At 40.5% G+C, this 27,506-nt stretch overlaps 1 protein-coding gene and 1 long non-coding RNA gene across 5 annotated transcripts in view; one reads left to right on the top strand and one right to left on the bottom strand.

Moving 5' to 3' along the window:
* The window catches only part of cxcl12b (chemokine (C-X-C motif) ligand 12b (stromal cell-derived factor 1)), a 23,902-nt gene extending 3,879 nt beyond the window's left edge, over window positions 1-20,023 (bottom strand). Inside the window, exons 1-3 of one of the 2 annotated variants that reach the window (XM_077605387.1) lie at window positions 19,741-20,023; window positions 16,436-16,553; window positions 2,100-2,183 (exon numbers count right to left, since the gene is read on the bottom strand). In XM_077605387.1, the coding sequence (XP_077461513.1) occupies window positions 2,100-2,183; window positions 16,436-16,553; window positions 19,741-19,807 (269 nt within the window). In that variant the 5' untranslated portion in view covers window positions 19,808-20,023. Of the gene's footprint in view, window positions 1-2,095; window positions 2,184-16,435; window positions 16,554-19,740 lie in introns of those variants that run through there. The other variant, XM_077605388.1, reaches the window with a different exon arrangement.
* On the top strand, window positions 19,506-27,506 carry LOC144077550 (uncharacterized). Of its 3 annotated transcripts, XR_013301040.1 has the most exons (5): window positions 19,506-20,514; window positions 24,660-25,767; window positions 26,493-26,587; window positions 26,654-26,789; window positions 26,965-27,505. It is a non-coding gene; the product is annotated as an uncharacterized LOC144077550 (long non-coding RNA). The 3 variants fall into 3 exon arrangements; XR_013301041.1 differs by lacking the exon at window positions 19,506-20,514 and having other exon boundaries at window positions 20,531-24,788; window positions 26,243-26,587; window positions 26,965-27,506; XR_013301039.1 differs by lacking the exon at window positions 19,506-20,514 and having other exon boundaries at window positions 20,547-25,767; window positions 26,965-27,502.

Here is a 27,506-nt window from a genome sequence, read left to right as displayed (position 1 = left end):
TCGTCCCGCCCCCGGATCGTGTGTGTACATGTTTTGCAACCTCGGCCCGCGGGCCATATACGGCCCGTTAGGATTTTTAATCCGGCCCGCCGAGTAGGTAAATCATATCCCTACAGTCATCGGAGGGGTTTCTCCCAGGGAACAGTGCTTCGTGGGCGGATTTTAATGACACATGCTGAGTTTCATTTTCGAGCTCCATATATTTCCCGAGTTTGAGCACTTTAAAAATCGGCGGGGGTTCCCCCCGAGCCTATCCGAGAATAGTGCGCCGTGAGCGGACTGGGTTGGACGACGTCCCGCTGAATTTCTGCAGCTCCAGAAATTTTTCAAAATCCATCTTAAAACAGCGTTTAATGATTAAATACAAATACTAGTATTTGTATATACAATACTAGTATTGTATTTTATTTAAAAGAAGACAAAGGAAATTCACATATTCTTCGTGTATACAGACTAGATGTCCGATGCGCGTTGTGAGGCAACAGAGCTCGACGTCGTCGCTTGTCGGCCATTTTAAGAACAGAGCCATTCGCCAAACGGCTCAAAATGCTCTCAAATTCAGTCAAATCCAGCCGAAAACAGCGTTTAATGATTAAATACAAATACTAGTATTTGTATTTGCGACATCAAATGTTGGATAGGCACTGGGGAAACACACCGTTGATGTGTGTGGTGCTCATACTTTGAAAAATTTATGGAGCTCGGGATTTCAGCGGGGCATCAGCCAACCCAATCCGCTCATATGTCACTATCCTTGCTTACGCTCAGGAAAAAACGCCGCCGATGTGTGTGGTGCTCACGCTTAGAAAAAAAATATGGTGCTCAGGATTCCAGCGGGGCATGTGTCACCCCTGTCCGCCCACAGAGCACTGTGCTCGGTGAAAAACCCCTCCAATGTGTCAGCCGTTCGGCCGATTGACCGTTCGGTGGAACGTCCATTCGGCGACCTGTCCGTCTGTCAAACGTCCGTCGGCGAAACGTCTTTAGGCGAATCATCCGGCCACGCCTTTTCACTATATAAACGTCAGCAACCAATTTACCCAGACAGTAAAGCTGTCAGCGTCATACAGCGACATTTACAGAATCTTGAATTGGTGCATATTGATTGGGCACCCTGTCCACTTTGGAGAAAATTTTAGACTTTTAAGTGTGCCCGATGTGAATAAATATGTACCACACTGCATTTGTATGTTTTTTTTATTTTTATAGGGGAATTACAATCATTATAAGGGGAGCAATTGGCCGAGGTTGACGGGTATGTGTCTACTACCCAAAAATGATCTAGTCATTACAAAATTTAATAATTAATATCTATGAATAAAACATCTTAATAAATGTCACTAGAATATGCACAAATCTCACTAAAATTTTACCTATTTTGTCACGTCTATCCTTCTCACTTCACATTCTCATTCAAATGACTTGTCTACTAAATGGGTCACTTGAGATAGTCAAGTTTCCATTTATAATATATCCAATATTTTTTTCCATCGGAAAACTCGCTCAGAACTTTAGCTTCGCTGCATGTTCTGCAGAGGAAACCTTTCTCATTCAATTTCACCGCATGTTCTTCTCTTTGCACATACTCTGACAGTCATTCTATCTTTAAAAAATCGTGATTCTTTTTTACTTTGGCTTGTTGAGTGGCTCTGCCACAGCCTGGTCATTTCGCCATGATAAAGGGTTGGCAGCAATGTTCCCTCTAAGCTGCGCGCGTGCGCAATTGCGCACTACTCTCGTCTTCTCTGCGCACAGCAAATCATATGGAGCGCGTGTGTGTATGTTAAGATTCTCGCTACGTTTGTCCAAACCGTGCAACGTAGAGAGTTGAATTTTTTTTATGGTGCCCAAAAACAGCTGTCAGATCCTAATAGACTAGTGATTGAATTTGACTTTTAATTGTTAAACACCCATTTTTCAAAAGATATTTTTTAATAGCGCAACAATTGTCTTCTGGTTCTAAACAGCAGGGGGGCCAGGTAAAGCCCCTGCTTGTAGCTAATAATTCAAGCTTTTTACAATACCCAAATGCAAGCTTTTATTTTTGTACTGTGTAGATTTAAGTTGCAACAATTCATATCTGTCTTTGTAATTCTTACTTGTTAATGGCATTCTTTAAGTGCTGCTGCAGCCACTTGGTTTCCGGATTGATGCAAACTTCCCTGTTGCTCTTCAGCTTGGCACTGTAGAATGCAGACAGGGAGAATTGAAATATTCTGACTACAGTTTAGAGGTTAGTTTACAAGGTTTTGAACAAAAATTCAAAAACTACTAACAGTATTTTTTTCAACCTAATTTTGAAGGGAGTCCTTGGGTTACGAATGTGCAACATTTTTAACTTCAACATGTTCGTGCCTTATCCGTTATTAAAGCATTGTGTGAAAATGTTAATGTTCAGTATTGTGGTCACACATACCTTATGCCACTGACAGTCAAAGTAAAACAAATTCTGATCACGTAACTTAAATGGATAGTAAAGTAAGAAATCTGGTTGCCTGTATGCCTCATGTTGTGTTGAGTGCTGTGTTTTCTGGGCTATCCCGAAATGCACTGAATGTCTGACTGGTGTGAGAGGAGAGGTAGACGAGTTGGCAAATTGTTTTTGGCTTTGGTTTGTTGGTATCAAACCAATCATGTGTTGTGCTTTCGGTTTTGGAATTTGCATGTTCTCCCTGGGCCTGCATGGGTTTTCTCCGGGTACTCCGGTTTCCTTCCACATTCCAAAAACATGCATGGTAGGCTGATTGGACACTAAAAATTGCCCCGAGGTATGAGTGTGGCATGAATGGTTGTCCATCTCCTTGTGTCCAGCAATCAGCTGGCCACCGATTTAGGGTGTCCCCCGCCTCTGGCCAGAAGTCCAGCATACCCCACGACCCACGAGTGAGGATAAAGCCGTCCAGAAAATGAATAAATGAATTACAGATCCATTTTGCAATTTTAAACCGCAATGTGAAATAGTGACATGTTTTCCCACCCCTCCCTTGAGAGCTGAGATGTCCATTGTAACTAGGGTCCTTGAAGCTAATAAACAGGAAAAAGATGCGTGTAACGCCAGAATGAACCTGGACGAAGGCGAGTCGCTTCGATTCTCTCTTGCAAGAATTTCACAGATTATTGTCCTGTCTCTTTTATTTGTGCATGCATTTGGGAATGCCTATTGGTGAACCTAACAATTGTCATTATACAAGTATAATTAGATTTGAAGCTTCACCATGAAGTGCAATCATAACTACTACTAATAAAGTAGTCAACATGAATAAGTGGTCACAAAATAAGTAGTCATGTACAAAAAGTGACTAAAGTGGTTAGCAGTGAAACTTCTTAAATTTTAGTTCAAGTACAAAATAAGAAATTAGTCTAGATTAGGTCCTCCTATGTGCAGAACTCGAGTTAGTGCAGTTATTGCAATTTTGTTGTTTTATCACAGTAGATTGGCTAATTTACATTTAAAAAACAGAAGCCTTTCATTTAAAATGTCATTGCACTTTAGTTTACATTTTTAAATGTTCAGATATTAAGATGTGATAGACTGTTTTTGCAAGATTTGAATGGGGCAAAATAACATGCTTTTTCTCAAATTTTATTGTTGTAATCATTTTTTTCAGATGTACTGTCATTATTTTGTGTATAAAAATGAATTTGGGGTTCAAAAAGTCATTTTTCAAACTTGAGTCTTGAAAAAGAGGGGTCGTCTTATACTCTTTTTCATTACATACACAACACAGTATGTGTTCAGTGATATTCTAAACTTGTATCTTCTTTCTTGATACATAAACTCATGGAAAAATGTATGTGTTACTTTTAACCATCATCACGGGTTGCTCTTGCTCAGTTTGCTTCTAGTCTACATGTGAGCCAATGTGTTTTTGATGACCAATATCAGGGGTCACCAAACCGGTTCTCAAGGGCCACTGTGGGTCCTGGTTTTTGTTATGATCCAGCACAGACAGTCAGACTAATCAGATTTCTGCTAAAACAAGCACCAAATGACTACAATCAACTGGTCACACTTGTGAGAGTCCAGATTGGTCAGAAAGGTGTTTTCTTGTTTGGTTGGAATAAAATCTTGCAGCCACTGGGGCCCTTTGTGGAATTGTTTGGAGACCCCTGACCTATATAAATCAGGTATATTGTAGACATGAATTCAACACTGCATTGGCGTTATGAAGCATCCGTTGCCCAAAGAAATTTCTTTGAAACCAAAAGAAACATTTTAAAAATTGGAAAAATCAAATTGAAGAATTGGAAGACTGAGACCCAGTGATGTGAACACAAATGCACATAAACACACAGCATGAACTAATAGTTATTATTCCCATAGGGGGATAAATATCATCGAGTGAAGTGATAAAAGTGAAAGTTAATGCTCTACAGCTGTGCAAACACTCAACTGGACATTTTTAGCTGATCTGAATCTTATAAATCACAACAATATATTTGTGTGTATGAAAATCATCTTCAATAATGGCACTCTTTAGGAAAAATAGTGGTTGAAACAGATTTTTCATGATTCAGTGACAAAAAACGGGTACTCGTAAGCACCTTAGCTAAGCCATAAAAGTCTTGCAACACATCTGCAAATGTCACGCTCAATGAGCATGACAGGCTTTCAACTCCTGGCCAGCTGCAAGAAATTAAAACATTTCTGCAGTAGAGAGAAACTATATATATATATATATATATATATATATATATATATATATATATATATAAATAATATATATATATATATATATATATATATATATATATATATATATATATATATATATATATATATATATATATATATATATATATATATATATATATATATTTAGAGCAGCCCGGTGGGGCGAGTGGTTAGCGCGTCGGCCTCACAGCTCTGGGGTCCTGGGTTCAAATCCAGGTCATGTCCACCTGTGTGGAGTTTGCATGTTCTCCCCGGGCCTGTGGGTTTCCTCCGGGTACTCTGGTTTCCTCCCACATTCCAAAAACATGCATGGTAAGCTGATTGGACACTCTAAATTGCCCCTAGGTGTGAGTAGTTTACACACACTAGTGAAGAACATAATGTCATGGCTCTCTTGAGTTTCCAGTTATTTCCACAACTCAGATTTTTCTCTGAGAGAGTGATTGGAACAGATACTTCTTTGTCACAAAAACATTCATGAAGTTTGGTTCTTTTATGACTTTATTATCTGCTATAATCTGCTGGGTCAAAAATATACATACAGCAACACAAATTAGCAATTTTGGTGACTTAGAAAGTTGTGTCAGTGAAATGAGCTTCATAGCATGGCCTCTTAACTTCTTGTGAGTGATTATGAGTGACTACAGCTGGTGACTTCTCTGAGGCCATTTAAATAGGGCTCATTGGATGCAAACGCCCACAAACGCTACAATGGGAAAGTCAAAGGAGCTCAGGATGGATCTGAAAAAGCGAATCCTTGACTTGAACAAGTCAGGAAAGTAACTTGGAGCCATTTCAAATCAGCTGCAGGTCCCAAGAGCAATAGTGTAAAAAATTGTTTGTAAGTATAAAGTGCATGGCACTGTTTTGTCACTGCCACGATCAGGAAGAAAAAGCAAGATGGCGGCGTGCACGGATGCAGTGGCTCTATGCTCTCCAGTTTGGTGCCTTGTTTTCTCAATCTTATCGTTATTTACTAACATCTGCGAGGCAAACTTTTTCTACAGTCGCCAGGATTTAATTACTCTCGGGAGGAGATGCCATATATCCATCACAACAGATTACCAACGGACCTAGAATATCCCCGAGGACATCTCGAGACCACTGGGATCTCCGTGGATAGTCAGCATGCTCAGAATATTACGGAGACGGCGAAGGGAAAGAAAGCAAAAGTGCGGCTGCCGGGTGGGCCTAGCTGCTAAGATAAGGAAGCAACCACACCGAGCACTGCTTCAGAGTATCTTCTTGAACAACGCCAGATCCATCACCCACAAAATGGACGATTTGGAACTTCAGCTTGCTACCAACAGCTTTGTCAGGAACTTCTAATATCAAACATGCTTATAGAGCCACACCCCACCCTCACCTTGCTGGATCAGACCATTTCTGCCTGTCCCTCACCCCATCATATCCTCCTCTCCGGAGACTAACAAGGCCACAAATAAAGATAATAAAAACATGGCCCAAAGACGCCCTTTCTCAGCTGCAGAAGCTCAGCTGTTTTTCCCGCACCATTTGGGAACTTTTTGAACACCACAACCTCCAGGACTACACGGACACTGTACTTTCCTACATCAACAACTGCACGGACAACGTCACTGTTAATAAACGGATACAGGTTTTTCCTAACCAAAAACCCTGGATGACCAGTGAGACAGGCACTCATCAAATGCCGTAATACCGCCTTCAGGTCTAAGGACAAGGTAAAATACAGCGCTGCCGGAGCAGAGCAGAAGAGAGGCATTAAAAAGGCCAAGGCAGCATATACAAGGAAAATCGAGGAGGACTTCACAGGAAATAAACCATACAAGATGTGGCAGGGAATACGACACATTACCAATTACAATGATAATAATGTGTCTGTTAACGCAGATGCCTCACTAGCAGAGGAACGGTTTCTTTGCCCGCTTTGAGACTGACAAATCAGACCCTGTCTCAACACATCCAACACCACCCTGCAGCAGTACACTGGAGCTTCAGGAACATGAAGTGAGACAGGTACTGTGGACTGTGAACACCAGGAAGGATGCTGGCCCTGACGGAGTACCTGGGAAGGTGCTCAAAGCCTATGCTGACCAGCTGACTGGTGTTTTCACAAAGATCTTCAATTCTTCAATCTGCCACCATTATCCCTGTCCCTAAAAAGCCAACCATTGACAGCCTGAATGATTATAGGCCTGTTGCACTTCCGCCTGTGATCATACGCTGGAAGCACGGCAGCAGACAGAAAGGCCATGCAGAGAGTGATCAACACTGCCCAGAAGATCATCGGCTGCTCTCTGCCCTCACTGGATGACATTGCCAGCCTCGCTACCTCAGCAGAGCCAGGAACATTGTCAGGGACCAATACCACCCTGGTCACAAACTGTTCCAGCTGCTGCCCTCTGGCAGACGCTAACCCACAAAGCATGGACAAATAGACTTAAGGACAGTTTTTCCCCCACAGCCATCAGGACTCTGAACTTGCGTTAGCACGACACACAATCCCTTCTGTGCAATAAAAATGTGCAATATCTTAGATTGTGCAATATTTTAGAATTTACCTAGCCGGGATGTGACTTTTTATACTTTTGTATTACTATTTATGTTTTTTTATTGGGAAAACGCACGTTGTGGAGTAGCACCACCAATTTCGTTATACGCAGCTGTGTATGATGACAATAAAGGCTTTTGATTTTGATTGCAAGCTATCACCTGCTGCTGAGAGAAAATTGGTCAGGAGGTTGAAGATTCAACCGAGAATCACCAAAAAGCAGAGCTGCCAAGAATTAGAAGCTACTGGAACACAGGTGTCAGTGTCCACAGTCAAGCGTGTTTTGCATCTCTATGGACTGAGAGGCTGCCGTGCAAGAGGGAAGCCCTTGCTCCAAAAGCGGCACCTTAAGGCTCGACTGAAGTTTGCTGCTGATCACATGGACAAAGATAACACCTTCTGGAGGAAAGTTCTGTGGTCAGACGAAACAAAAATCGAGCTGTTTGGCCACAATGCCCCGCAATGTGTTTGGAGGAGAAAAGGTGAGGCCTTTAACCCCAAGTACACCATGCCTACCGTCAAGCACGGTGGTGGTAGTATTATGCTGTGGCGCTGTTTTGCTGCCAATGGAACTGGTGCTTTACAGAGAGTAAATGGAATAATGAAGAAGGAGGATTACCTTCAAATTCTTCAAGATAACCTAAAGTCATCAGCCCGAAGATTGGGTCTTGGTCGCAGTTGGGTGTTCCAACAGGACAATGACCCCAAACACACATCAAAAGTGGTAATGGAATGGCTAAATCAGGCTAGAATTAAGGTTTTCGAATGGCCTTCCCAAAGTCCTGACTTAAACCCCATTGAGAACTTGTGGAAAATGCTGAAGAAACAAGTCCATGTCAGAAAGCCATCAAATTTAACTGAACTGCACCAATTCTGTCAAGAGGAGTGGTCAAAGATTCAACCAGAAGCTTGTGGATGGCTACCAAAAGCACCTAATTGAAGTGAAAATGGCCCAGGGACATGTTATCAAATATTAGCGCTGCTGTATGTATATTTTTGACCCAGCAGATTTGATCACCTTTTTCTGTTCACCCATAATAAAGTCATAAAAGAACCAAACTTCATGAATGTTTTTTTGTGAAAAAGAAGTATCTGTTCCAATCACTCTATCAGAGAAAATTCTGAGTTGTAGAAATAACTGGAAACTCAAGAGAGCCATGACATTATGTTCTTCACAAGTGTATGTAAACTTTTGACCACAACTGTATGTTTTTTGAGAAAACACACGGAGGCCAGGAGAAGAACATGCAAACTCCACTCAGGGGACCAACCTGGATTTGAACCCAGGACCCAAGAACTGTGAAGCCAACACGCTAACCACTCAACTGAATGGCCACTATCACTATCCCAATCACCGTCAAATAACGAGAGGAATTTCTTCTTATTTTTTCTGGGTACCTCATTATACAATCTCCATCCTCCTTTTTATCATTCCACACCACAGAGTGCACCTGACTATAAACACCACTGACCTCATATCCGAAAAAGTGGGAACCAAAAAATATGCATAAGCTGGTGATGACACAAGTTATACATCTGTGACAAAGCAGTAAAATAAACGCATAGGTTGTTAAAACGTGGTACGATTACTGCCAGTAGTATGTAGGCTCCCTATATGAATGTGAAAAATCATTAAAAAAAATTACAAATCCACGACAGAAACTATCGCCAAAATTGCACCAGTAAAAAAATCCCAGTTTTAATTTCAGATGATAAATGATTAGATCTCAAGGTTTGTTAGTAGAGTCGAGGGTGGTAAATGTAAGATATTTATCATTCATTAGCCTATGTGAATGGAGCCAAAATGTGTCTCTACTTTTCTGATTCACGTGTTATGATGCCTCAGCCTCCAGTTTAAATTTGTACGGCACAATCTTACATTCCTCCGGATTTATGACCAAATTTGAATTTTGTATTCATTGTTAAAACCAACCACTCATCTTCATGCTGCTCTCCGCTGGCTCTTGTATTCTTGTGACGTCATCATTTTTTATGAACGTTGATGTGGACGTTACATTAATGAATTTTTTGGTACAATTTTAATAGTTATTGATCTGTCTGAGTCTTGAGCCTTTATTTTGAATATTTCATTGGTGTTTACAAATCTGTGAAAGTGGGACTTTAATGTCAATAGTTAATTAAATGAAACTGTGTGTTTTCACACACATTTAACCCACTAAAACGATGATTATTACACTTATTGATTCTTCAATACACAAAACCTGAGTCCCGGGGACCACCTCTGTACCGGCACGTCATTTCATGTGGTCAAACAGTTTTGTAGTCCTCCATGAAAGAAATCAGAAAATAATAACCGCGATAATCGAAGTATTACTGTATACCCTAGATTGGTCGCCAGTAAGCCGCAGGGCACACATTAAGACAGACAACTATTCGCACCTAGAATCACACCGCCACCAACCAGGAATCGATCCTAAACTTGCCCACAGCAAAGTCAGGTGAGTGAACCACTACCCCGAGTGGTTTGGCATCAAAACAGTCCGGACCAAATGTCGAGGGCCAGTAAACGTGGGGATCTCACACCTTTGTGGCCAAAGGTCATATGTGTGTTTTAGCACCTGAGAGGGAGTCTTTCTCCTCCTTGCCCATGTCCATTCCGATGCACCACAAATGAAACACTCCATTTCACTTTGACCACCCAGCTTCTGTGTTCATCACCTCCATTGAGCAAATGACATCTACATCAACCTCCAATTCCTTAAAACAACATGTCAACACGCAGTTGTGTAACTGGATCATTTTATTTTCTCTTCCTACTTCCCCTCCTCATTTATGAGGAGACCTCCATCCTGTTTTTGATTTGTCACCCTCCGTCCTGTTTGTCTGTTTGCTTGTCTGACCCGACAACTTGGAGTTTCATCTCTAATTAACTTGCCTAGAATTTGTTGGCGGCAGGACGTAATTACTTCACAGCAAGTTAATACCAATAGCATGCTGGGATAAATGATGAGAGGGTCATAATGGGGAACACGGTGGGACACTGTTTCATGCAGAGGAGGGGCTAAAGCAAAGTATTATGTTACTTTATCGTGTCTTTATCTGCCTTAATTGAGATATCAGCAAAGCAAGATACATTTCGTCTCTCGTCTTGCCTAAATTACTTCTTAACTCCTCCTGATCAGTTGCATCTCTCTGAGTCCTGTGCAACCTTTTGTTATTCATTCACACTGCAGTCACACGTTATCCCCTCCTCATTTGGTAACCTTTTTCCTTGAGGCTTCTGCCACTCCATTTTCTACAGCAAAGTAATGAATGAGGCTTTTGAGTTAATGTTTTCCAGACCAGTGACATTATACTCGGACTTTGTTGTGCTGTGCAGGCATCCGACAAAAAAATGGAAAAAGGTACACAGTGGTCAGCAGAAACATAAAGGTAATGACTTTGACCCTTAATTATTGCTTCCTTTGCATATTAATAGACTCTTAAGCTCCAGCTGTCACTTTCCCCTCTCATACATGTTTTCCACTATCAAAGTCTGGTCTCTTTTTCAACGTTTTTACAGAGCTGCCAACCTCCGTCGACCCCATTTCAGGAGTATCCTTGTCCCATTTCCAGAGTTTTTCCGGAGTGAATGCGATTCACGCAAAATCAATATAAAATGTAAAAAAATATAATGTAGGGCAATTTAAATCATAATGTTCTTAGCATATTTTTACATGAATTGAAATATTGTGTTTTTGCAAACTATTGAAAAAAGTACAGCATAATGAAAATAAGTTTATCTTTGTTTTTGAGTCCTTCTACATGTGTTTTATAGTCAGTAATTCCATGCTGAAGTTGCATATGCATGTGGTGCAATGTGCAAATGTCGGTCCTTTTGGAGACAGTCTTAACATTTCGTCGACTACGGTATGTTGCAGGAAATTATACAAGTCATACATTGTAATATTCTGAGGGAAAAATACTAATATCCGAGATTAATATTGAACTTTTACCAGGTTAAAATCAAAATATGATGTACGTTAAATCCAGTGGCGGGCCGTCAGGGCCTTCAAGGCCTTCTCTGCTGGCCTAAGAAATATCTGAATCATATTATATTTTGTCCATCAATACGTACTTATTATTCCAAATGGTCTGTTAGCTTCCTTTCATTGCTTTTCCCCCTGGTTGCACTGCTTCCAGATGTGTGTTTTCATATTGAAGCATTTAACCAATCACATTTCAGCCATTATTTGTTGCCAGATCAGATCTGCCTCAAAGCCTGCACAATCAGTTCTTGCAGGCTCTGCTGCATTAAACCAGACTGTTGCTTTTAACCAATCAGATTTCGAGTTGGCAACCCCACAATGATTTTTCATAGGCGTTAGCATTTTGCTGGCTGGGACATGTCATTGCTTTCACAAACTATGATTGGCTAGTAGGCGGGCCAAAGCAGTACCGAGGCAGCCGAAATCGCAAACTCCACCCACTATGGCCGACAGAAGCAAAAACAAATAGATTCTGTTTGCTCACAAAGCTATTTTCCAGACGGACTTTTTCAGGAAAAAAATGGACATAATTAAGAAAGGGCGGTCAACTCTGAAACTAGCAAGCCTGTTACAGCCGGGAAAATGGTGTGTGGGGCACTTTCAGCACGCTAACTTAGCTCCACAAGCAAATAGTATATTGTTGTTTTGATTTAAAGCCATTTTCAAAACGGACTATGCCAGAAATATGACAGGACAGGCTCAACTTTCATCATTAGCTTCGATGGCGATAGGAAAGAAGGAAGAAAGAAAGGAGGATGGATATTGTGTAAAAAGGATTTTGGGTGAGTAAAATATGGCTATATTCCTAAATAATATTTCAATTGTGGGCCAAGTTCTGATATCTGAAAAGCTCCAGTGTTTGTATTTAAGCTCCAGTGTTTGTATTTAATCACAAAATGCTGCTAGGAAGTGGATTTTACCCCAGTTTAATTTTTGGCGTTTCATCATTGACGTCCATCGCTCTCTTTTCCCGGGAAAAATCACCCCCCTGGCCTGGTTGTAATGTCTCAAAAGCTCCAGTATTTGTATTCAATCAATAAATGATGCTAGGAAGTAGATTTTACCTAATTTTAGTGCATTTTTTGTCATTTCACGTATGGACATATCGACGTAAATCACTGTCTTTTTACCGGGGAAATGATACTCCGGGCCCGGTTCTGATGTCTAAAAAGCTCCAGTATTTGTATTTAATCAATAAATGCTGTTTTTGGCTGGATTTTACCCAATTTTCGGGCAATTTTTGCCCGTACGCCATTGACGTTCATTGCTGTCTTTTCCCGGGAAAATCACCCCCTGGCCTGGTTTTAATGTCTGAAAAGCTCCAGTATTTGTATTTAATCATGAAATGCTGCTAGGAAGTGGATTTTACCCCATTTTTGTGCATTAATTTATTGATTATTTTTTATTTGTCGCAGCTGTAGCTGCAGTAGAGGTTTTATAGCCATAAAATAGTTTTTGAGGGTTGGATTGATACGTTGAAGGCGCTACCAGAAAAGGCACCGCCCGCCACTGGTTAAATCATAGGTTATATTATTACAAGATTGCTGATTATTTTTCTGTAGGCTTCATGAGCTTCAATTTTTTTCAATGTTAAGTTTGTGTGCACAAAATTGTTCTTTGCGTAATGTTAGGAGATTGAAGTAGTGTAGGGAATAAAAAAGTAATAAGCTTACGAGATTTAAGTTGTTTGCTTGTTTTTATGTTACTTGAACCAGAGGTTCGGGTTCAAGAGCATTAACTTATGGCGATGTAAAGTCTATGTGAGGACAACATTGTTTTTCGTGTAATATTAGATTTAAATAAAATCAGTATAAAAAGTTTGAAAATGATGAGATAAAAAACATCACATTACCTATTTTTACATCACTCAAACCGGAGGTTGTTCGGGGTACGGAGGCATCAACTTGTGTTGAAATTAGGTCATTGTGTAAAATTTGATTTTGGAATACTTTTTGTTAAGAACGACTTTATATTGGGGGCGGCCCGGTGGTGGGGGGGTTGCCGTGTCGGCCTCACAGTGGGGCTCCTGGGTTCAAATCCATGTCGGTCCACCTGTGTGGAGTTTGCATGTTCTCCCCGGATCTGCGTGAGTTTTCTCCGGGAACTCCAGGTTTCCTCCCACATTCCAAATACATGCATGGTAGACTGATTGGGCACTCTAAATTGCCCGTAGTTATGAGTGTGAGCATGAGTGGTTGCCCGTCTCCTTGTGCTCTGCGATCGGCTAGCCACCGATTCAGGGTGTCCCCCGCCTCAGGTGGGATAGGCTCCACCACCCCCCACAACCCTAATGAGGATAAAGCGGTTCAGAAAATGAGATGTGATGAGACGAGACTTTATATTGTTAATATAGTCCTTAGCGTTTTAAACTAGAAGATTTCCAGATGGTGTGCCTTGAACTTTTTTTCAATGCAAAAAGTGTACCGCCTCTCGAAAAAGGTTGAGAAACACTGCAATATTTGATGCCTTTGCAGTATGAACCTGAGATCTCTTGGCACAAATGTATTTTTTACTTCCAATCTGATTTAATTGTTTCAGGATATGTTTTGCCAATGCTGATCCAATGTCTATAGGGTTAGGGTTAACCCAGTCACTGCGCACAAGGAGACGAACAACCATTCATGTTCACACTCATACCTGGGGGGAATTTAGAGTGCTCAAACAGCCTACCATGCATGTTTTTGGGTTGTGGGAGGAAACCGGAGCACCCAGAGAAACACATGCAAACTCCAAACAGGAAGGTTGGAACGCACCTGGAATTGAACTTTGTTCATTGACTCCATTGTAAATGACGAATCACATTATTTTTTGTATTGAGATGAGTCCAGCTGGTACAAACTCCAGAAACAAATATTGCACGATGCTCTTTTATAATCATTGATTTTTAAAGAGAAGTAGTCCCACACGTGGGGCATATTCTATGCCTAATTGTTTGTTTTTAAGCAGGTGAAAATGTTGGCAGTACTGACAACAAGGTTGAATATTCGATTTGATCCGATCGTGTGACCAAATTCAATACTGTCCGTTAATCCGGAAATGGCTGAATCCGGCGCTCATAGTTCCTATCTGATTGGGAAAACACTAGTAAAATGCTAGCCCATTCATGTTTGATCCATATGTCAGTAACAGGCAAAAAAGGTCATGAAGTTAGAAAACAATTGCAAAAAAACAATGGCAGATGATGTAGCAGAAAATACTCATTGGTGAAAACAAGAAATTGAAGAAAATATTAGCTCTGGTAGCACAAAACCTCTAATTGCCAGAAAGTTTTGATGAAAAATGCCTGCCGTACTTTCGTACATACCCTGCGACAAGTGACGATGTGTTTTGGGCGCATGACTGTCACTTCCCTGACACATTCTGTCAAATTTGTTTTGCCATTTTAACGAAGGCTTATGTGAGAACGTAGACATATTAAGAGTGTGTGTGTGCAGGCTACTATCTATAAAACATAAAGCCACGGTTGACAGATCTTTTGATGAACCAATACAATTGTTTTTAACATTTTCTTTCAAATGAAAAATGAATTTGTTAAAAATAAATATTGTTAAGATTTCGAGATTGGTTTATTGTTTGGAAAAAATCATATTCAAAATCATGCCCTAGAACATGCAGTATTTAATCAATAAATGCTGCTAGGAAGCGGATTGTACTCAATTTTAGTGCCATTTTTTGCCGTTTCGCGTATGGACGTATATGGACGAATCAACGTTCATCGCTGTCGTTTTCCCGGGGAAATGATACTCCGGGCCTTGTTCTGATGTCTAAAAAGCTCCGGTATTTGTATTTAATCAATAAATGCTCTTTTCGGCTGGATTTTACCCCATTTTCGGGCAATGTTTGCCTGTACGCCATTGACGTTCATCGCTGTCTTTTCCCGGGAAAATCACCCCCCTGGCCCGATTGTAATGTCTGAAAAGCTCCAGTATTTGTATTTATTCATTAAATGCTGCTAGGAAGTGGATTTTACCCCATTTTTGTGCATTGATTTATTGATTATTTTTTATTTGTCGCAGCTGTAGCTGCAGTCGAGGTTTTATAGCCATAAAATAGTTTTGGGGGTTGGATTGATTCGTTGAAGGCGCTACGAGAAAATGCACAGACCGCCACTGGGTTCCCGACCCCTGCTCTACACCATCAGGGGGCTTACATAAAAAATAATCAAAAGAAATCAGAATTTTTTTTCTATTAAAAGGGTCTGAAAATAGTAATTGAACAATTTTGTGGTCAACGATGTCGCAAGAAAAAAAAGCTGACTATTGATTTCATAGTCACTTAGTAGTCAGTTCTTCGTGGCAGCTATAGCTGGCAGATAAAATGGCTCTCTGAAGGAAAACATAACTACGATAAAGCAAATTTAAAAAGATGAATTTGAAACCCCATGTTTCAGCAGAAAGAAATGGATACCCTACTGATGTGTTCTGCGAATAATTGTTGCTGCATACTGAGTGTGAATGCAATTGATTTTCAGCATTAAATAAGTTTATTTTAGATTGGACAACTGCCTTGGCAAAATGTTCTTTGTAGCATCAACATACTGTATCGCTGCCTTATAATGCTGCTTCTGCATTTTCACACTTTAAATTATCACGTTGGAAACAAAAACACCCCTTTTCTTTGAGCTACAAAAATGTTGTACGACTTGCCAACATGTGATTTAATTTAATAACTTAATTTAAATTCAGCCGCTTGATGGTGTAGTGGTTCACTCTCCTGACTCGATTCCCACTGGTGGCGGTATGATTGTGAGTGCGAATGTTCATTTGTCTCTCTGTGTGCCGTGCCCTACGGCTGACTGGAAACCGATCTCGGTTGTAATCTCTCTTTCGTCAGAAGTAAGCTGAGATAGGCTACGGCAATCCTGACGAGGATGCGCGGTACGGAAGATGAATGAATGAATATATAGATTTAAATTCCAGCTCATCCTGATGAGATGCCAATGACCTCATGTCATCAGAATTTGGCAGAGGATTTTATGTTGAAACATGAAAATCTATACAAAGTAATGAACAAAACATGTTGCGTTCACTTGTGTGGTTGTTTAGCTGCTTCAAACTTTTACGGGACCTGCTTTTGTAAGGAAGTTTGCCAAAACAAGTTGGACTGCACAACCTTGACATGTTGTAAATATCACTAGCAATATTTGACCAAGACAGTTATCTGCCTGGACCACCCAAACCAGACAAACCATCAGCATACATTTATTTAAAGAGCTAATATTCTATTCTTTACACTCACATGACTTGGAAGGGGCAGTTGGGCGTGTGGAGGAACTTGAGCTCTTTGATGGAGCGCTGAGGAACAGTGTTCAGCGTTGAACGACACCAGCATCTTTCCACTAGACTGATGGGTTTTGCTGCAAAAACGATAAACAAAATTTTACCCCCAAAAATGTTTGAAGAAGGACAAAATATAAAGCTAACCTGCATTTTTGTCCAACTTTACGTCTTTTTGAGTCTCTCCGTTTTTGCTACCGAAACTCGTAGCTCGTTTTCTGTTTTTGCTGCTTTTCTGTCCTAATGATTTGGTGATTCTTAATGATCCCATTGATTTTGATTTGCTTTGTACTTTGTGCTTTTTGCTTTGTTGTTCTGCGGCCTTTGACTGTACGGTCTAACTTATAACTATGCCTTTTCTTGCTACTGTCACAATGAAATTTCCCGAATACGGGATAAATAAAGTTATCCAATCCAATCCAATGGTATGGAACAAATTGTGAAAAAAATTAAATTTGAAAATGTCTACTTGGGATTTTGATATTTAGTTTGGCTGCAACATTATAAAAATGGTTCCCCATTACGCTCATGATTTAAGTTCAAAAATGATTTTTTCCTGACAAGTTCTTATTCTTACATATTAAGGTATTTTTTATTCCTATAAATATGTAATGTATAGAAGGTATTGGCTCCTTATATCACTTTTTTTTGGTTTATTTACCTTATAAAGAGACTTGATAAGAATAATTATATTTCTTTTATATGCAAAATTAAATTTTTACTGTCAATTTACAATTTTAGGATTATAATTGCCATCTCATTTTCTATAACATTTGGGCCTGCTGTAGTTCTGTATTTTAATGTTGAGTATTGTAAGAGTCAATTACGACTCACTCAGTGGAATTTTGTCCCAAAGGTTTTAGGGGTGTTCTAAACAATCACAATCCACTTTGTATTATCCGTCCCTAATAACAAAATGGCACTACAATATTTGTGCCTAAGACAAAAAAACTTTGCTGTGTTTTGTTCTTACTGACATTTATACTATAATATATAAACGATTAATAAACTAATTTCCGATGAAACCACTCAGTTGAGGATAAACCTTTTTATTGAATTATACAGAAGGCAATTATACTCCTGAATTGCTTCATTAGACGTGCTAAAGTGTGTTTAATCCACTGTAACATATTTCCAAACCATGGGAACATACAATTTGATTTGCGATTGCTCTCGACAACATATTCATTAAAAAGAGATTAGTCCTTTTTTGCCCACGTTCTTTTTTCCACACAAGAATTTTAGCTTTTCACTTGAACCTATTCAGCCTGACCACTCTGTCACTAAAGGGTCTTCAACACCTCATTTCTAATGTTGCCCTCTTTCATAAAAGAGCACTTTGCGGCTCCCAAAGCCTCAGTGGAAATCACCCAAAGAACATTCTTAAAATGATTACAAATCACCCGTTTGCCACCAGCATGGTGGCTCGCGGGCCCCCGTGCAGTATTTCAGATGTAAGCTGATAACAACAAACATCAAAGTATGACAAACACATTCCATAAGACAGCTCGTGGCTGGGTTCATAAAGACCTCACAATTTATTTTTTTTCAAAGTATAATACATTGGTCTTTGTTCTTTAAATCTTTAGTGCGTAAGTGACTATATTTTTGGCAATTAAAACATAACTTTGATTAATTTGTAGGCCGAATACATGACCCAAATTTACAGATCCTATTTCTAATAATATTACTATCTTTCAAATCATTCAATTTTTCATGCTGCACATCCTTACGGATGACGTGGGAATGCTGCATATCCCAGCTAACTATGGGCAATAAGCAAAGCACAGCACAAATTGATTAGTTATCAATCATGATTGTATTTTTTGCATTATTTGTATTTGTTTTTTAATGAATAAATTAAAGCATATATTTGTAAAATGTTAATACAAGTAAAATTAATAACAAAAGAATATTTACAAACAGAACAACACTATAGTTATTGGACCTCAAAATACTACGCTAAAGTTGATTTGAAAAACATCATTATATATATACGTATATATATATATATATATATATATATATATATATATATATATATATATATATATATATATATATATATATATATATATATAATTCTGCCAACCGACACTATAAAGGGTCAACATGTATTAGTGAATATAAACAACTGTATTTATTGATTAAAAAAATGAATAAATGAATCATCCTAACGAAACTAAGACTATCCTCGTGTGTTTATAACTCAACTTAACCAAATGTGCCAACTCATATGGCTAAGACCCAGGTAATATCAACCTAATGACTAGGCTTAATTGTGATGCAAACTAGGGGATCACTTTGCAGCAAGCACACTGAAGTACCAAGCGAGCATCCATTGCTATCACCAGCATGTTGTTGCTCCCTAATTAGAAACTAATTAAAAGAAAGCAAAGCGAAAATCCAAATGCACACAAGTCTTTAATATTAAATCTGGGGGTGCTAGCAGGGCAGAAACAACAAGCTTAACATCGTGCAGGCCAGCCAGTTCACCCAGCCGGACTTGACACCTGGCAAAGTAGGGTACACTACGTTGATTGCAAACTGTTGCAAGATTATTATTTTTTGTAATGAAAACACATTTTCCATAAATCTTTTTCGCCCCAAAACCAAAAAAATCTGGAACAATTAAAAAAGAAAATCCTTTGAGTAAAATTAAAACAAAAAATGCTAATTCAGAAAATGATGTTAGTTTATTTCAAGCATAACAATTTACCTATTCATTACATTCTTATTACCTGTACAAAACCTAAGTGTTAAATAAACATTAGTCATGCATGGTTATTTTGGATTTCATTCGTTGTCGATACCTTTATTAAGCAAGCATCTACGTTATTTTTCACGTGTCTGCTCAATATATATATATATATATATATATATATATATATATATATATATATATATATATATAATATATATATATAAATATATATATATAGGTTGATATTTTTTTTAAAATCTGTCAGCACTGCATCAACAAAAATAGTCGAACCTCGGTGTAACTGCTTTCCCTCCGACTACATGCAATAATCAATTAATCAATTCTTAACATTTAACAGTTGAATAGTTGTTGAAGCTTCTCAATCAAATTAAATGATGTTTGGATAACAACAATATTATTGTCATTATTGATATAGGAATATAGACGGAAAAAAGGTGTGAATAACCAAACTAACATAATTAGCTGTAATAAAAAGAGAATTTACAGCATAAATAAATAAACAATGTGAAACATTAAACCTAGAGCTTATTATTCAGACTGACCAGTACTTGTAGGTCCATGTGTGATTACGGCTATCAGAAGTAGCAGTGGCAGCGGTTTGACATCCATGTCTGTGCTCGTTCAAGCTGCTCCCTCTGCTGTAGTCCAGGGCACGACTGAGGCCACGGGCGGTGCATTGTGTTAAAATCCCACATTACAGAGAGTGAGGGAGTCCCGCTTTCTCAGATGGGGGAGGGCAGACAGGGTGTCCCAGCATGGGAGGAGAGGAGGTGATAGGTAGGCAGGGTGGAGGTAGCAGCGGAGCGCAAGAAGGAAACTTCCTCACTTCTAAAAGAGTTGGCAGTGAGAGAATGAAAAAGTTTGGTGGAAGTTTTTTCTCTGTTTTTACTTTCTCTACAATATAAAGACCGCTTTGCTACTGGGACAAAATTCAATATGGTCTTAAAATAGATGCCACAGGAGAAAGTAATATTGGTAAAATACTGACAGCTGTAGTTGCCGGATATGTACTGTTTGAAAAAACAAACAAACAAACAAAAACAAAAAAACGGGAACTCTGTAAAAGGTTTACTGTCAAATTTCCAATAAACTGCCATAAAAAGAATTACATTTTGTTTTACAACAAAAGACTTTCATAGCATTAACTGTTCTTAAGTGCATGTAGAGAGAGGTTTGTGGTTTGTGTCATATTCTGTTGATTTCTGCACTCAGGCTACCCATAGATCTGCACCCCACGGGCTCCCTCCTTAAGGAAGGAGGACAATGGTGCGTAATGACAACAAGCCTTCATGTCAGTCTTCACACAGAGAGCTAAGGTAATTAGGACGTCGGGATAGTATGAGAAAGCAATTTCCAGGGATAGTGTCTTGCGGGACAATTAATTCCAGAGTTACTGCTCTGATTGACTCGGGGGCAGATGACTGCTTTATGGACCAGTGCGTGGTCGACAACCTTAAGTTAATCAGATTCTCTTGATCTTGATGGGTGACACCTGGTGGGTAAGCTCCAGCCAGAGTGGCTGGGACTGTCTTGGCTGAAGGTGCACAACCCTAATATTGACTGGGCTACGTTGCAAGTGGTGACTTGGAGCACGTTTTGTTATGCTCATAGGTTGAAGTGTTCTTCTTTACTGCAGATGGGCTCTACACCGGTTAGTTTGGCAAATGTTCCGGATCTTCAGCAAGTCTTTAGTGAGAAACAGGCCAAAACTTCTTCGCGCCAGCCTTATGACTGTGGCATAGGGCTACTGCCAGCCACCCTGTTGCTCAACACTGTACTTGGTCTCTAAGCCAGAGCGAGAGGCATTAAGAAAATATATTTCCTCATCGTTAGCTGCTGGCCATATTCGGTCATCATCATCATCATCATCATCGTTAGGGGTGGGGGGTTTTTCGTTGAGGAAAAAGACAAGTCACTTAGGCCCTGCATCTATTTCCACAATTTTAATCAGGATTTTCATCTTGCTGGGTCCTCCAGGAAATTGGGTTTGTGGGTCCTATTGACGAGTCCCACTTGAAGCCGGTTGCGTCCAGCCTGAAGCCCCCAAGCTCCATGAAGGTCCATCTTATTTTCCACGTCCCACTGCTCAAACCGATCTCTTCTTGCTCTCTAACCCCTCCGCTGGTGCCTCCACTTGCTCCTTGTGTGGTCGATGACGGGCCCATATACACTACGCGAGCTATTCTCGACTCCCGAAAGTGGGGGGTGCAGTATCTTTTTCGAGTGGGAAGTTTAGATTAGATTAACCTTTATTCATCCCGTATTCGTGAAATCCAGTTTGTAGCAGTAGCAAGCACAGACACAGTAAAATACAATATAGACCTAGATAAAGCTGGAACCACACACAGGAAGCCCACACAAGGTTAGGTCCTTCTGCAGACTGAGGCTGAGGTTGAACATATGCAGAATCACTCTTCCAAGATGATCCGCACAGTCCCTCAGTAGTCTGGAGCTGATCATAAGGACCGGTGGCCTTCCTGGCCTGAATGGTTCCCAAAAATGTCCAGGACCAGCATAAAGAAACTAAGCAAATAGAACAATGACTGCCTCACACACGCAAAGGGTGGAGTTGCATCTTGGTTGCAGTAGCAAGTACAGATACAGACACAGACACAGAAAAAGACACTGTAGAGCTAGAAAAAACTGGAACCACATACAGGAAGTCTTCCACAAAGTGGGGACCTTCTGCAGACTCAGACTGAGGTTAAAAATATGCAGATTCACTCTTCCAAGCTTATCCGCACAGTCCCTCAGTAGTCTGGAGCCCTGAAGAGCATTCCTCGATTTCCTGCTCCTGGATCTTCGACATGTCTGAGGGATTTCCACTCTCCTCTACAAAAACCAGGTAGTCTGCCAGGGGCATCCATTGGGTGAAAATAAAGATTGTTATTAATTAGGAGCACCCAGTATTTAAGACCACTGTCAGCTGTCGTCCGAGTGTTGCCTTGCTTGCAGCTGTATGCGCCCAACCTTTTCGCCAACGTTTCTAGCTGACTTACGGTTGTTTATCTCTGAGTACTTTTTGCTGTTTTCAAATCTTGAGTTTTCTTGATGACTCAGTCATGATACTTTCTTTGTACTTTATTAACTGTATAGATGTTGCCATACCTTAGTTAAGCATTTTCTGGCCGGTTGTTCCTTTTCCTTACTTTTCTCGACTACTTGGTCGTGCTGCCTTTGTACTTTATCATATGCGTGTTTTTTCCTGCGTCTGAGTTTGTGTTTGACCTGTCCTTCTACACCTTACACTTCATAAAAGTTTGAATCTACATTTTTACTGTGGCAGCTGAGCATGCTGTCATTCCAGCCTAGCTTCACCTGCCTGTACACCTTTAATGTAATCCAATAAATTGGTAGATTGGGGGAAAATAAAGATTGTTATTAACAACCATGACAAAATTTAATGAATAAAAAAATAAGTACATGAAATGAGGCTTTAAACACGGCTTTTCCTGTCAGTGCTATTATTCTGAAGGCGTGTCCAAGCCCTTGGTCAAAATGGCGCTGCATAATTGAACTATTCGAGCTCGAGTGCAATTGTGAAGGAGAAGACAGCGTGTTTCTGAGTCTGCAGCAGAATGGTTCACCCATTTTAAACTGCAAATTTCCATCTTTAGTATAAAAAATAAAATAGTGAATAAAATCCTCACCGAACTTTGTTATCAGCACAAATGGTATGCATTGTTTGTGGACCACCGGGTCGCCAAATTTTGATAAGGGAAGAAAAAAAAAAACCTTTTCACGTTCACCCTTTTGCAGTTAGAAACATGTCTTTATCTGAAATCAGTTTTATTAGGGGGTCAGAGAAAATTATGGCAGCTCATAACTTTTGCAAATGGAGCATACCAACTGTTCCATAATAGTGAATCTGGGTCCCATGAAACCAGTCTCCATTTCTGTGGCTCTTAATGAAGTCTCATTAATTCATCTTTTTTCCAGTAGTTTAAATAATGGAACCATGTTGTTTAATGCATTGTACGATCCAGGAAATTGTGGTATTGATTCTTTCTAAAATGGAAAACCAACTGAGTTACATATTGGTAGGGGTAGGCAAGACACTGGTGACGATTCTGGACTTCGGCTCATGACAACAACAATTTGCGCTTTAGACCCACTTATCACAAAAAACAAAAAATATAAAACAAAAAACAAATCGAAAATTTCAGCACTTATTTTCAAACAAACTTAATGAATTTGGAAGAAAATCAAAATGACCTTAGCATTTTTAAGTTCCGGTGGCGCAAGTGGTTAGCGCATCAGCCTCGCAGCTCTGGGGTACTGGGTTAGAGTCCAGGTCGGTCCACCTGTGTGGAGTTTGCATGTTCTCCCCTGCGTGGGTTTCCTCCGGGTACTCAAAAAACATGCATGGTAGGCTGATTCGACACTCTAAATTGCCCCTAGGTATGGGTGTGAGTGTGCATGGTTCATAGTCTCCTTGTGCCCTGCGATCGGCTGGCCACCGATTCAGGATGTCTCCCGCCTCTGGCCCGCAGAGAGCTGGGATTGGCTCCAGCACCCCTGTGACCCTAATGAGGATAAAACGGTTCAGAAAATGAAATGAGATGAAGTGAGATGAGATTTTTAAGTTCTCATGGAGTCCTTATATACACACAGCATGTCCTCCAACAGCAGATGCTCAGTATGCAAAAATACCTCTACTTTTGAATACTTCTACATACGGAATTTCTCAACCTCATGCACCAGCACAGGCTCTTTCCCAAAACATTCCATGTCCTAAGCGCCAGTTTCTGCAGCCGGGGATCGAACCGCCAAAAATCCCTCCTATGGCTGCCGTCCAACTGTCGTCGCACCCAACCTCTTTGGGGCCTCTCACAAGTGGTGAGCCCATGTTAAGGGGAACCCACATAGTCTCTTCGGGCTGTGCCCGGCCAGGCCCCATGGGTGTCGGCCCGGCCACCAGGCGCTCGCCATCGTGCCCCTCCTCCAGGCCTGGCTGCAGAGTTGGGCCTTGGTGACCCACGTCCGTGCGAGGGAATACGCCGTTCAACAATGCTGCTTGTCATAAGAGGTCTTCTGAGCGATTCTTTGTCTTGTCCCTCACCTCAGATCAGTTTGCCGTGGTACGGTGCCACTACACAACTTATAGGGTAAAGTTGGTTGTAGAGCATGCTTAACCTGTGCTCGGCATATCAGTGCACGATTTGAAATTCCAAAGGACCATTGATTTATAGTGATAATGGCACCCAAATTGTGTTAACAAAATAGTTGGCTGGATGGACACAAGGTTCCATATCTCATTATGAAATCACTGCCTACATAACGAGTTCAACAGGACAACAACATATGGAAATCCTATTTAGTAGCCCATACAAAACGTCATTATTCACTGCACGATTGGAACTGGATGATGAGGCTAATCTGGCTGACGACAAATAAAGAAAAATCTTTAAGAAAACACATTGAATTTGGATTAGCAGAAGGAGACTGTGCTTCTCAACAGGAAACGGACTGGACCAACGGTGGTGCTCAACCTGCAGTACAAAGAAGCACTAGCACGCCGAGAAGGGGATGTGGAGCCACCTTTTGCACTGTAAGAAGGTTCCCTCAGTTGAAACGTTTGAGGAGACGGGTAAGATAAACTTTCTGACCCAATAAAATGCAACCACTCCAATATTAATAGGAAAGAACTTTGCATATTGGTTTTATTGTCTCCATATGGTTTCAACGGTTGAAACATTTCAATTGAGACTAAACCTTCTTACAAAGGGTTAAAATAAACGACCAGACGAGGGAAAATGCGATCGGATATAACATCTCCCTCAATCACCATTCTTTGGGGAAAGTGTTTTTACAAAAGAAAGTGTCCTGCTTGTAAAGAAAAGGAAAAATATTGAAACAGTGTCTATCCTGTTACGAAAGCAGAGAATGACAAGCCAATTTTCCACTGTGCTAACTTTACCTCTTTGAACCTTACATGCATGGTCTGAATCCGGGTGCGGTAGATGAGACATGGTGTGCCCATTGTCCAAGACAGACTGCCTCACTGATTCCACGTTTTGGCTTATGGTGTGAAGTGGGGCAAATACATTATATAACTCCGGTCAAAAAAGAAACAGGATTATGCTTTGGTTTCACTGTTTTTACCAGTATCTGTTTTAGAGTGGAGGAGATACAATTGGCGGCTCGGAATTTCGGTGCGGCGGCTGGCCTCTCTCGACGATGTTGAGCCTCATCGAGGGATGGCAATCCGACTTATGGGTTGATTTGCCAAATTGCAGCAGGAGTCTATTTTTCTTTGGGTTACGCCAAATAAAAATATGAATATGGTGAACAACATCCGTTACAATGTCCAAAAAAAGAAATTGGATTTGCAATGAAGGAACAGCTGGCAGCCACCAGTCTCATGACTTTCCAGGACCGCAAAGCGGTTGATATGCTTCTGACGGTTGATGTGCTCTCGGTGCCCCAATAGGTCCCTAACCAGAGCCGTTGAAGGCCTGCAGACCCTGAACCGGAAACAGAGAGGCACTCTGGAGTGGAACTGTCCACCTTCTGGCAGACTGGTGGGATAAGGCCTTCGGCAAATGTAAAAATTGGCTTTCACCAAGGTGATATCAATAGATGTTTTGGCTAATACTTTGACAATGTGAGGGTGTTGTCCTATCCCCTGCTTACGCTCTTTGCTAGACCGACTTATGGTTGGTGCAATCGCTCTAACAATTTCCCAATTGCAAGAATTGTATCTGCTTATTAGACAGCCTACTGGTGATAACATTGATGTCCAGGATTATGCAAATTATGAAAATGAGTTGAACGAGAATGATTTCGTTCTTCCTTTTTCAGGCCAGATATGCAAGTAAGGTGAATTCTGGTAAAGATCGAGACAATGGACTTCCCCCAAGTGTATTTGTATTTGTCATAAATAAAAAATGATTATGGGATTGCGTACAAATGTATAATAACAGGGGGGAATGTTAGGGTTATCATCATTATATATTTTCTCGAAATATAATCATTATATATGTGCTTGTAATGAAGCTTATTAACCGTGATAATCAACAAGAAGGTCGCTCCTCTATCCAGCTGGACTTATCAAAATTGTTTTGAAACCTCGACCTCTCACACGGATCCGGGAGGACTCCTATATTGTTTTGAAACCTCGACTTCTCACACGGTCGCAAGCTCACACTAAAGATCCGGGAAGGACTCTTAATTGTTTTGACTTGGACTCCGCCCCAGGTGGCGATACCGCTCGCCCTCCGAAAGGACGTGTAATTGTTTTGAATAGATGCTTGCTTGTTGTCAACTCTTATGCAATTGTTTTGGTTTCTAGTCTGGAGGGGTGATGTTGGGTGCCTCACCCAGAAGACGCTCTGGAGGGACGACGGCGAAGACAGCACTGACAGCAGCCTCAGCTGGGGAACTCTGGTAGGGCGCACTCGCCGCTGAAACAAGATGGAGGGATGCAGATGTCAGACCTGGGAACCTCTCTAGGAGGGCGTTCTCGCTCTGGAAACACGCTGATTGGTCGCAGGCTATCTTGTCCTGAAAACACGCTGATGGGTCGCAAGCTGCCTCGCACTGGAAACATGCTGCTGGATTGTGGCTTCCGCACCATGGAAATGCGCTGGTGGGTCGCAGACTGTTTGCCCTGGGAACATGCTGGTTGGTCGCAGGCTGCCTCGGCATGGGAACACTTTGATGGAGTGCAAGCTGCCTCACCCTGGAAACATGCTGAAGTGGCGACAGCCAATGGGAAAGCACCTCTACCACAAATATTAAAAACTTTTTTTTTTTTTTTACAGGAACTGAATCAACTCCAGTTCTGCACCATGGAGGACCTAATCGAGATGAAATTCTTATCTTGTACATGCACTAAAACTTTATAGGCTACTAATCACTTTTTGTACCTGACTACTTGTTATGTTGACTACTTATGTTGACTACTTATTTATTACTTATTTATTGTTTATGTGTGCACTTCATGGTGAGGCAAGTAAATCTAATTATACTTGTATGATGACAATAAAGACATATAGTAATTTAATTCAAATAACCATCATAGTTCAGCATTCGCTTTAAAGGTATCTGGCACCATCTAGTGTTGTGAATGGGTACAATGTCTAGACTCCAAATGTAACACTTATTTATTTCAATGCAAAGACTTATGTTTACGCCTTTTGGGGAGACGTCCAGGCGAGGATACGAGGAATTAGGACCCAGTTGCAGGGAAGCAGGCGAGGACGAGGGAAGTAGTGCTCATACCAAAACTTTTATAACTTAGGCAGGATTTTAGAAAATAACAAAGACTTAGAAATCAAATTACAAAAACAAACCTGACTAGGGA

Source organism: Stigmatopora argus, chromosome 7 (genome assembly GCF_051989625.1).
Source record: "Stigmatopora argus isolate UIUO_Sarg chromosome 7, RoL_Sarg_1.0, whole genome shotgun sequence".
In the NCBI taxonomy this organism is placed as follows: Eukaryota; Metazoa; Chordata; class Actinopteri; order Syngnathiformes; family Syngnathidae; genus Stigmatopora; species Stigmatopora argus.
This window is presented reverse-complemented; position numbering and strand designations above follow the sequence as displayed.